This window comes from Sinocyclocheilus anshuiensis, unplaced genomic scaffold (assembly GCF_001515605.1).
Source record: "Sinocyclocheilus anshuiensis isolate Anshui unplaced genomic scaffold, SAMN03320099.WGS_v1.1 scaffold1604, whole genome shotgun sequence".
Classification (NCBI taxonomy): domain Eukaryota; kingdom Metazoa; phylum Chordata; class Actinopteri; order Cypriniformes; family Cyprinidae; genus Sinocyclocheilus; species Sinocyclocheilus anshuiensis.
Genome location: NW_015555841.1, coordinates 107,050 through 119,124, shown reverse-complemented (window position 1 = coordinate 119,124; position 12,075 = coordinate 107,050). Strand labels below are relative to the sequence as shown.

General features: G+C 39.0%; 1 protein-coding gene across 1 annotated transcript in view; it reads right to left on the bottom strand.

The window, feature by feature from the left end:
- The window catches only part of LOC107675510 (astrotactin-2-like), a 541,421-nt gene that overhangs the window by 430,909 nt on the left and 98,437 nt on the right, over positions 1-12,075 (bottom strand). Inside the window, exon 2 of the mRNA XM_016469894.1 lies at positions 11,255-11,442. Coding sequence (XP_016325380.1) covers positions 11,255-11,442 — 188 coding nt within the window. The remainder of the gene's footprint in view (positions 1-11,254; positions 11,443-12,075) is intronic.

Below are 12,075 nucleotides of genomic sequence, written 5' to 3'. Positions count from 1 at the left end.
GCCCTGAAGGCAGTTCCCTGAAACAGACACAACATTTCACATGCAGCGAGAGCAGTCACTCTAAATGATTATGCAAAGGCGAGGCGACGCACAGAGCATGCAGAATCTCTGCTGTGGCCTGCTGAGTCTGGTCAGCCAGGAGATCTCTGGACTGTGATGGGTGCGCAGGAGCTAATGAGCAACAGATGTAAACAACAGCTTCTGCGCTGGGATTGTGCTTTTTAAAATGGGCCGAGAGATCACTAATGTAGCTAAGTTAAAAACAAGACAGAAGCTGACAAACAAATAGCTTACAGATGCAAGCAGATACTTTTGGTTTCAGCAGGTTATTTTAAGGCCATGCATAAAAAATGCATAACAAATGCTGACTGAAAGTTCAACTGAAGAAAATGTGAGTGCTGCTTCTCTGTTAAAAACTTGCCCCACTGTGTTGTGGGTGGTTGCCAGGGTATTGCTATGCGGTTAATGCAGTGGTTGCTAGGTGGTTTCTTACTGGCCCAAGTTAAAAGAGGACAATATCTCAAAGTCTATGGGGCTGGATTCAAGAAAGTCTTATAACAGGGCTGTCCAAACTCGGTCCTGGAGGGCCGGTGTCCTGCCCATTCTTTTTCTTTCTTTCTTTCTTTCTTTCTTTCTTTCTTTCTTTCTTTCTTTCTTTCTTTCTTTCTTTCTTTCTTTCTTTCTTTCTTTCTTTCTTTCTTTCTTTCTTTCTTTCTTTCTTTCTTTCTTTCTTTCTTTCTTTCTTTCTTTCTTTCTTTCTTTCTTTCTTTCTTTCTTTCTTTCTTTCTTTCTTTTTCTTTCTTTCTTTCTCTTTCTTTCTTTCTCTTTCTTTCTTTCTTTCCCAACATTGAACAAAAGAAGGAGATGGACAAAACAACATGAGGGTAAGTAAATTACAGCAGAATGAAATGCCCCTTAGCAAACAGCATTAATGAGTTTAGTTAACTGTATATTTACCTTAGTACACACCTAGATGGACTATTGATTGTTTCCAGGGAAAGAACAGTATGCCATGATGTCTTTGATGTGTCATCATGACATTCATGTTCCAGTGTTGTTAGTCATTCTGCAATTACATGCATCATTATGCAGATATATTTGATGACTAAACATTGCACAAGATGTGTATGATCAAGACCTTGTAGAATATTGTTAGATCCGCATATTGTGCAACCTGAACCCCTCGTTTAACTTCCTCATTTCTTCTCCCAGTAAACATCTCAGTAATCTCTCCACACCTGCGTGTACACACTGTACAACTTCAAACTCATTATCCATTATTTGAGTGTACCGCGGTGAGACTGTAACCTACAGAGCAATCATTTTCCTGGCACACAAGTGTTCACGCAACGTGACTGGCACATATGCTAATTTAATGAAAGACACCCTCTGTTATCTCCTCATTTAAATATGCCTAACACAAAATCTGCTTTTTAACATGTGCTAGTGTTAACACTGCTCCCTTTGCAATGAAACTTGTGATGACTTTAAATCCTGCTTATAGAAACTGATAAAGCTATCAATGTATTTTTTGTTTCGACTGCATGCTCAGTGAGATTGCAAGCTAATAATTCCATTAGAAAAAACTGAATATATATATCGAAATGGAAGGAAAAATTATGGCCAAAAGCATGCTGATACCTCCTTCTAATAACCAGGTTTCCAGTTGAGACATTCTAGAGAATTCTGTGCCAACCTACAGTAGTTTCAACAGCTGGAGCGGGTCTTTTGTGCTCCAGCATGACAATGTTCCTGTGCACAAAGCGAGGTCCATAAAGAAAGGATTTACTGAATCTGCTGTGAAAAAACTTCACTGGCTTGATGCTTTTGTGTCTGAATGGGAGCAAATCCCCATAGCCGTGCTTCAACATGTAGTGGAAAGCCTGAAAAGCCAGAAGGGTGGAAGCTGTGTGTTTGTTTTCTATATTTCTACATTGTTGAACATAAGCATATCACTGGTCTGGGAAATGAGACGTATGATCAGCCTCATTTGCGTCTGCTCAAAAATTATGTCTTGATGACTTTAAGCATTAATTTCATCATATTCTCACTACCAACCTGCCAGATATTGCAGATACTGAAAGAGCCCAGTGTATGCTCATGTGACATGGACGATTATTATATAATGCTGTTCAAAAGTTTTGGGATCAGTAAGATTTTTTATATTTTTAAAGAGGTTTCTTATGCTCTTCACGGATGCATTTATTTATTCAAAAATACAGAAAAAAAAAATATTACGAAACATTAGTGCTACTTAAAATAATGGATTTCTTTTTTTAATATACTTATATAAATAAGATAAAATATTATATACAATATTATTTATTCCTGTGATGCAAAGCTGTCTTCAGTGCCACATGATCCCTCAGAAATCACTCTAATATGCTGATGTATTATCAATGTTGTGCTGCTTTATTTATATATTTATTTATTTAACAATATTTTTTAAAGGAATCTGTGATGAATAAGAACTTTAAAACAGCACTTTTCAGAACAGCATTTATTTAATATATAAATCTTGTGTAACAATACATGTGTTACATGTCTGTGTGTTTTGAGTTTCCCCTGTGACCTAGTTTTCCCCAGTCTCTTTAATTAGTCATTCGGTTCACCTGGTGTCTTGTTAATTATCCCATTAGTCCTTGTGTTCTTAAGTCCTGAGTTTTCCACATTTAATTTGCCAGTTATTGTCTATGTTGCACGCCTACTTGGATTATTCCTGTGTTTTTCCTGTCTGGATTTATATTAAAGACTGTTCTTTGGATTCCCTGCTCTCTCCGTGAGTTTTATCTACAAGAGACCGTAACAGAATAACTGGCCAAAAACAAAACTGTATGAGTGAGGTTTTTTTTTTTTCTTTTTTGTTTGGTTTAATTTTTACTATAGACCTTCCCCCCGTAAAACTTCTCTGCCTGGAGCTGGGAGATCGCCCACTGGAAGCTCACACCCTGGACTTTATTCAGCTCGCCTGCCTCACTCACTATCCAGACCGCTCGCTCTGTGTTTTCTATTACACCAGCCTGAGCGAGCTGTCGAAGACTCGGGGTCCTAAGGAGGATTTTGCCGCCTTTGTGGTGTGGGTGCAGGTGCACAACAACTCTGCGTTTCCCATCGGCCCTGCAGAGGATGACTTCGCCACCAGCCCCACTCCACCACTGCCAGAAATCAGTCCACCACCAGTGAACGACGCAACGGAGGTGTCGCACGTGCCCACCACAGACCGAGGAGGTCAGCATGCCGCGATGGAGGAACCTGGACCGAGGACAAGGTCGGAAGTTACCATCGCCCCGGAGCCTGCTTCTCTGCAATGGTCTGACAGGTACGCGAGCCGGCTTCACCGCTGAGCGCTGAGGGAGTGTTAGTGGAGCTCGGGGATGTGGAGGATTGCCCCGCCCACACTCCCACCGCTTTGAGTGAGTACGAACTGGCCTCTGGTGGATATTATGATGAACTGAAGGACATTTTTGAGGAGAATTGAATAGACTTTTTTTGGTGAGGCTTTGCCCAATTCCCCAGTATCTCCAATGTCTCCTGAGTCTCCGCTGGTCACGTCCAGCTCTCCTGTGTCTCCTAAGTCCCCTGTGAGTCTCAAGCTCCCACCCAGCCTCCCTCTCCTACCTCCTCAGTCAGCCAGTTCCTCCGTCTCAGTTCAGCTGCTGTCCTCCAGCCCCTCAGCAGCCCGTATCAGTAATGTTCTGCCAAGTGTCTGCAGGCCAGCAGCTTCATCCAACCCTGTGGATCCCCTGTCTCTGCCTCCAGCCTCTACGCCCCCTGCTCCACCTCGGCCTGTCGACATTTCGGCTCCCCCTTGGCTCCTCCCTCCCTCGGCTCCACCGGAAACCATCGGCCATATGGCTTCTCCGGGCTCCCTCGTCCCTCCGGCTCCGTCTTGGTCAGTTGTCGACCTGCCTGCACCTGCGGCTTCGGCTGGCTCCTCCTTCCCCCCGGCTCCGCCTTCATCCTCAGTTCCACTGGCTCAGCCTCTGCCCTCAGGATTTCCGGTTCCTCCTCGGACGCTGGTCGCCGCGGCTCCTCCTTGGTCTCCTGGACCATTGGCTGCGCGTGGGCACATCAGCTCATCAGCTCCATCTGGGTCTCCATCTGTGGTGGCTGCATCTCCATCGGTCATCCCCAGGGTGTCAGCTTCCGTCAAGGTGTCATTTCCACCATGGTTCCTCCCGCCTTCGACTCCGACCTGGCTCCTCCTGCTCCTGGCTCCCCCTTGGCTCCTCCCACCCTCCACTTCCCCATGGACTTTTTTTTTTGTACTGTGTTTGTTTTGTCCGCTCTCCTGCTCCATGCCCTCCTCCAGAGCCCCCACCTTCCCTCCTCAGTTTGAACTCTTTACGGCGCCTTCCCGGGAGGGGGCGATCTGTTACATGTCTGTGTGTTTTGAGTTTCCCCTGTGACCTAGTTTTCCCCAGTCTGTTTAATTATTCATTCGGTTCACCTGGTGTCTTGTTAATTATCCCATTAGTCCTTGCGTTCTTAAGTCCTGAGTTTTCTTTCATTTTTGAAATAAATCAATATTTTTATTCAGTGATAATAAAGATATATATTGTTAGAAAATGAATATTAAATGGCAAATTAGTTTCCAACATAAAAAAAATAGCATATTAGCATGATTTGTGAAGGATTATGTAACACTGAAAACTGGAAAAAAATGGCTTGAGTAATGGATGATGAAAATTCAGCTTTGCATCACAGGAATAAAATATATTTTAAAGTATATTAAAACCGAAAACATTTAAACGTGTTATAATATTTCAACATTTTTTTAATATAAATAAATACTGCCTTACCAAATAAACAAACTTTCTGATCCCAAACATTTGAATGGCAATATATATACGGTTGTATTTCAAGTTTAAGTTTCAAAATTGCTTTGTTTGATGAATAGACCTAATTTGAATATTAATTTAGTGAGCATTTTTATCTGTCAGTCTGTCTGTCTATAAGACAGTGTGGCTTTAAAATCACAGTGGGATGCTGTTAATGCACTATCAATTTTAACTACTGTTAATGTGCAGTCCTGCAATTTAGCTTATTTGGTCTTACTATGAAATGCAACCTTTTCATATTGGTCAACTGCAAGAGGCTATCAGAACTGTACATGCACTGCACAAATAAAACAGATAGATTTTTTAGGATATTTTCATGCAGTACGATCATCCACATGACTATTAAAGGTAACGGTGCTTGTAGGGTCTCATAAATTGGCCTTTATTAGCTGCTCACTGGAATAACAAACAACATCTGCGTGTGATTCACTCTGTGCTACATAGGAATCAATAAAGCGAATGAAAGCTGAAGTCTTTCATTCTTTCATGGCTGCCCTTTAGCCTGAATGGCTCATAAAATGAGCTGATCAAAGAAAACTTGAAGCAGATTTGTAGTTTTACGCAGCACACTGCTTTTACTGTGTGCTTTGCTAATAATGCTGGAGCCGCTGTCAGAAAAAAAACAAAAAAAAACAATGACCACGATGAGATGTGAATATCAAACATTTACACAACACTGAGAATATGTAGATCAAAGTGTTTCAAGAACATTGGCTTTTACATCTTCACAGTAAAAGGACAGCAGCATAAAAAAAGGCTAATTTTGAAGGAGAGCTTGAACTTGAGCACGAATGTCACTGCCATCACTGGAAATACTACAAAAGCCAAACTCATTAGATGGCATTAGTGTGCTGTCTTTACTTGTGCACTTATTGCAATTTTTTATCTTTTGTAGCAGTTTAAATAGTTTTTGCCTTGCACAGTCCATTTGTATCACAATTAGACTCAGGGATATATTATTTATTATTCTGTATACCTGGCTACTTGATGACAATAAATATTTTTTGGTTTGTCTCTAGTGTACAGTATGTTGGACTAAGAAGACTAACTTGGATGATAAATGTTCAGTGATTGCTTTGATTGGACTATTTGTACAGTCATGGCCAAAAGTATGTTTAACTTTTTAAACGAACATGCACTGTCTTTTGGAACTGTTTTCTTTAACGTATTTGATCACCCAAACATAAAATTTCCTGAAAATATCAGTCCAGCCAAGATTTATGAGTTTGTTTCTTCATTGGAACAGATTTGAAGAAATGTAGCATTCCATCGCTTTAATTTTTCACTGGAGGAAGTGGATTTGTTTATTTATTTATTTTTATGGACTAATATTTTAGCTGGAAGCAATGGTTTGAAGTAAAAACAAGTCTTAATGATGGATTTGTTTCTTACAAACACACAGCTTTTGGCCTCACATGACATTAATTGATGGACTGGAGTGGTGTGGACTACTTGTGGATTATTGTGATGTTTTTGTCAGCTGTCTGGACTCTTATTCTGATGGCACCCATTCACTGCAGGGGATCCATTGGTGAGCAATTGATGGAATGCTACATTTCTCCAAATCTGTTTCCATGAAAACAACAATAACAAATTAATTTACATCTTGGATGGCCTGAGGGTGAGTAAATATTCACCAAATATTTGCTAATCTTTTAAATCAAAGCTTTGTGTGACACACATATGTGTTATTTATTTATTTATTTGTTTGTTTGTTTGTTTGTTTACAGCGGACCAAAGCAAAGGCCTGGAAGTGCTCAGCTTATTGCCCTAAAATTGCCTGGAACATATTGGCAATATGAGTGAATATTTTGGTAGCACATGTTTTGGAAAATTCAACCATAGTATAGTGTTTTATATGGCCACTGATGACATTTGTAAACCTCTCTACTGCCAGTTTGGTCCACTCTTTTGCAAACTGCTTCAATTCTCTGCGATTTGAAGGGTGCCCTCCACCAACTGCTGTTTTCTGATCTCTCCATTGATATTCATTGGGATATAAATAGGGCCACTTCAGAGAACTGCAGTGTTTGTTCTTCAGCCATCTCTAGGTATTTTCAAGTTTAAGGTCAATGTTCTGCTGGAACATGGCCTTCAATGGAGACACTGCACTGCATAATGCCAATGCCAAGGTCATCCCCTGATTTAATGATACACTGCCCATATTCAAGACACCCAAAACATATGAAACTTTTATTAAAGTATTTCACATGCCCTAGAATAAACATTTGATCACAACCTTGCCTTCTAGGGGATTTCTGTTTGTAATCTGTTTGTATGTATGTATGTATTTAGAGAGAAAAAAAAAAGTTGCTTAAACCGGGGCCTTACTAATACATATAACTAGGTAGCAGTCACATATTAACTGATAATCACATCTACCGTATTAAAGCTATTCTCAGATCACGAGGTGAAAGTCTTAAAATTAATTTTATCTGTGATCAGGTTTCCTGTTATTTCTTACAATAAACAAATTTTAAGAAAAAAAAAAACTTATTGGGGACATCAATTATTTATTAAAAAAATACAAATTGCACAAGCAAATGCCAAATTACAATAAGTAAGTAAGTAAATACATAAATAAATAAATAATAATACAGTCAATTCAGGAATACACTATTGTTGAAAAGTGTGTCACCATTAAGATGTACAACATAAACTCACAATTCTAAGAAGAAAAGTCAGAATTGTGAGATAAAAAGTTGCAGTTACATTTTTATTTAGAGAAAAAAAAGTCAGAATGGTGAGATGTAAACAAGGAATTATTGGGAAAGTCAGAATTTATATCTCACAGTTCTGACTCTTCTCAGAACTGTGAGTTTATATCAGAATTGTGAGAAGAAAAAGTCTGAATTATGGGATATAAAAAAATAAAAATAAATACCGGGCTTCCATATTGGAAAACGGAAACAGGCATCCATATTGAATTGATCAAAAGTGATGGAAAAGGCATTCATAAAGTTAATATTACTTATCTAAATATTTTTGTTTTCTTTTGAACTTTCTGTTAATCAAAAATCATACCGACCCTTGACTTTTGAATGATAATGGTGGTGATCTTCTATGGAAAGCTTAGGACCATAAAATGTTCATTCAATCACTGCATTTGGTCCGAAATTTCAGCGACAGAAAATGGGGTAAAACAAGGGTAAATATTGGCAGTGATTTTACAAGATGGATAAATTTGATGGAACGTTTGGGTTTTAATCGATACCGCTAACTTGCCATTTCTTCTTGTCAGGTAAGCTAAACTTCAAATTAAAAGTATCCCTAATATGTTGGAGCTCTCATTAAAAGAAGTCTACTTTTACCTGTTGAGTCACGCCTTCACTTTTACAGAGCCGTCATTGCTGTGTTTGTGATATTTGAGTTTGGGGAGGCGTGATGCATGAAAAGGGCTTTCGCAAAGACAACATGCTTTATTTTTGTAGCTCGGAAGATGATGCTAGCAGCACATAAATTGCTTAGCCTCGTTTTAAAGTAGGAAACAAAAACAAAACGGTGAAATTGTGGCAAACAAAACATTCTCAACAGTGTGCATGACAATAACAACAACAACAACAACAACAACAACAACAAAACTACATGTGTGCCAGTATTGTAGGCTATAAACATTTACTGACCATCAGTTTTGATAAATACTGCCATACTGCAAAAGCGCAATCTAAATCGTCCACCTCAGTCATCTCTCATCTTCTGAACGGGGGATCAAACCTGAGATAACAAACAAGTGAGCGTGAACAGAGGCTGAGTGACAGCTTGCTGGCGGAAGAGCACTGCTCAACACCTTCAGTCTGTCACTGCCTTGACAGAATTACAGTTAATGATGCTCATTGAAAATGCCAGCGCTCCTCTGGCCGCTCGCAAACACGCAGGCAGATGCACCTTGTTTTCATGAAGAGGATGGATGCTCATTTTTATCAGCTCCAGTTCTGTTCTCCTGTGTCTGAATGATGTCAGTCAGTGTGTGACTCTGGAGGCGGATTGAGGATAAATGTGAAGGTATGTGTGAAATGTCTTCTGGAAAACACACTCCACTGGAGATGATGTCATTTAGATGCATATTATTGTTCAGGGACTTCCTCTGCACCTGACTGTTGAACTCCACTGAAAAGTTCAACGACTACAGCAGATACTATAATACTGATTTTTTTTTCTTTCCATCAGAATCATCACATTGTCACATAAGCACAAATCAAGAAAATATAAACTTGCATGATTTGCTCACAGATTTAGTTGCAGTAAAGAGCGTGAACGGTCACATGAAAGAAAACAGACTGGCTGTATTACACTTTTATTTCAACAAATATCTCAATAGAGATGGCTAAACTCCAGCTTACATATTTGCATGTGTTTTAAGCTCATCAGTGCTTTTTCAATAATGTAGAGTGAACGTGTATGAATGGTTGCCAGGTTGAGAATATTATGTAAAACACTAGGCAGAGCAAATGTATCCATTTAAGAGATAAACTCTAAGCCATTTAAACTCTTGAAATCTGGCAACCACAACAATGAAAACGTAGGGAGGCTTTTTACCAATTCAAGATAAAGCAAATGAAAATGAAACATTTAGGATAAATAACCAGAAGGCAAATATCCCATATAGCAATGCATAATAAACTGAGAGAAGCAGAAATTGTGATAACGATCAATAAACGATTAATCGTGCAGCCTTACATGTACAATGTTCAGTAACCGAAGCATATGCAGTTAATTTTCGCTATTAGCACATCTCGAGTGATTTTTTTTTTTTTTTTTTTAATCTCATGAAAATTTTTGCTCATGAAACAATTTTACAGAACTTACAGAACAGTGTAGATCTACACTGTAATGCCACTGATTTGCCACATCTTGCTCAGAAACAGTGCGATCCACTGGAGCGTGTGATATTACCTGCATTTACTACAGCTCTCTGTGAAACTGGGTAGCGTATCTACAAATATCAGTGTTATTAGTTTAACTATTAAAAAGAAAGAAAGAAAAGAAAAGTAGTAATATTACCAGCTCACAGCTGAGAAATGTAATGCTGTTTTACATTATCAAAGCCATTTATGTTGACGACAAGCTTCTGTTTGTGTGAGTGTTTGTCTGGTGGAGACAGAGAAAAAGAGAGAGAGTGTTGTCCCTAGATACTGAAAGTAATTTTGGAAAAATCAATCAAATTGTCATTTTTATCATGTTTCATATGTGTTTTGAGTTACCACTACCATAGAGTTGTGTGGTTATAGAAAATGAACCTTAGAACTCATGATGGTGATGATAGATAGATAGATAGATAGATAGATAGATAGATAGATAGATAGATAGATAGACAGATAGATAGATAGATAGACAGATAGATAGATAGATATTTAACAATACTAACCCTTGATCTTGTAACTTGGAAAAAAAAATGTTGGTTGAAGTTGAATTTGGTTTAATTATTTTGATTTTGAGCTAAAGTAATGGAAAAACATAAGTTAGCATGACTTGAAACATATTTTAGCATAATCATGTAACACATCAGTTCAAAATCTCTCATAAGTGTTCAGCTGTGTTGAGATCTAGTAAATGCAAAGGCCATAACATCTGATTCACGCCGTTTTCATACTCATCAAAGCATTTAGTGACCCTCTTGCCCTATGGATGTGAGCATTGAGACCTTCATTATTTTGAGGCAATGCATTTGAATGAATGTCTTGAACTTATTAGGGTTGACAGTGTATGAACTGCATGCACACATCTGTGAGGAAAGAGAGAATGCTTTCTGACTGAAAATGCAGAATAGGAGAGGATGATGTTTATTTATTTTGCCAAGTGGAAACTGTGGTTTCGTTCTGATGCAATAGCGAATATTGAGCTGCTTGTCTTTATTTTTCTCCTCTCTCTGCTGCTCATGGAAAGCTTGTGGATGCTTTTTTGAGTGCACTGTAAAAATTGAGTTTGAATTTGGCTAGCAGCTGCTATACTACCACAGTCGTTTTTAAATTAGTAGTTGCCCATTACAATTAAATTACAAACGTCCACTGTGACACTGAGGAGAAGAAAGTGATGCAACAATAGCATTGCAAACCCTTTTTCTAGATTGCAAATTATGTTTCAGACAGCCAGTTGTGTTGATTTGAGGGGTGGCTGGGTAGATAGGTAGGCAAGTATTACCACAAAGCAGTTTTTATTTATTTATATTGATTTTACATAAAAATTCCGAACACAAGGAAAAAAAAAATAAGATCACTTTTTTTAGGAGAACTGTTGTTTTCAGGGTTCTGCTCTCATTCGGTCTCGTCTAAGAGCAATTGTCTTCCAGAGCAGAGAGTGTGATGAATCCATTGCATTTGTATGCAAAGTGCAAGAAAGTGTAAAACTGCATGCACTCAGAGATCTGCATCCAGCAAAAGCAACTGACGTTCCAGAGCCAGATGTTCAGTACTCACCATGACGGAGATGTGAAGCAGGTGCATGTGTTCGTGCAGGACGCGTGGTGGTTCCCGGACGGTGGGCTGTGTGACTTGCGACTGCTGCTCGGAGCTGCTTATGGACACGTGGAAGTACAGCGTCCCGTTCTCCAGCCACTGCTGCTTCCAGTGCACCTGTGAGATGTCTATCCCCATCCCCGACATCTCTACAAGACACGGACAAAACAGAGGTCAGCTGCAGGCTGGATTTAACTGTCATGAAAATTATGTTAAAATGCACACAAAAAAAATAAATATATATAAAAAAGTATGATGGTAAAAACAGGCCTGATTAAATGTTGATGTACTGTATGTTGATTGTTTTTGAGACTGTATATGGAGTCATGAGCTCATCCTGTATATAATATATAAACACCACTGGTCACGAGTTTGGAATAATTAAAGGGGTCATATGATGCGATTTAAAGTTTTCCTTTCTCTTTTGAGGGTTACAAGCTGTTCGTGAATAGATAAGATCCCTGAAGTTGCAAAGACTAAAGTCTCAAAACCAAAGAGATATTCATCAAAGTTAAGACTCTGCAACACCCCCCTAAAACGGCTCGTTCTAACACGCCCCCACATATCTAGGTCACTGTGTGGGAATATTTGCATAATGCGCCCAAATGTGCACGCAAAGAAAGAAGGCGTGGTTTCAGTAACCGCAGTTAGTGTTGAAGCAGCCATGTCAGGGAGACGCTGTGTGTTTCTAGGCGAAAGCAAAAGCACTTTATTTGGCCTTCCGAAAGTAGATGCATTTAGGAATCTTTAAGATCACTTACAACAGAACAGCAATGCATTTT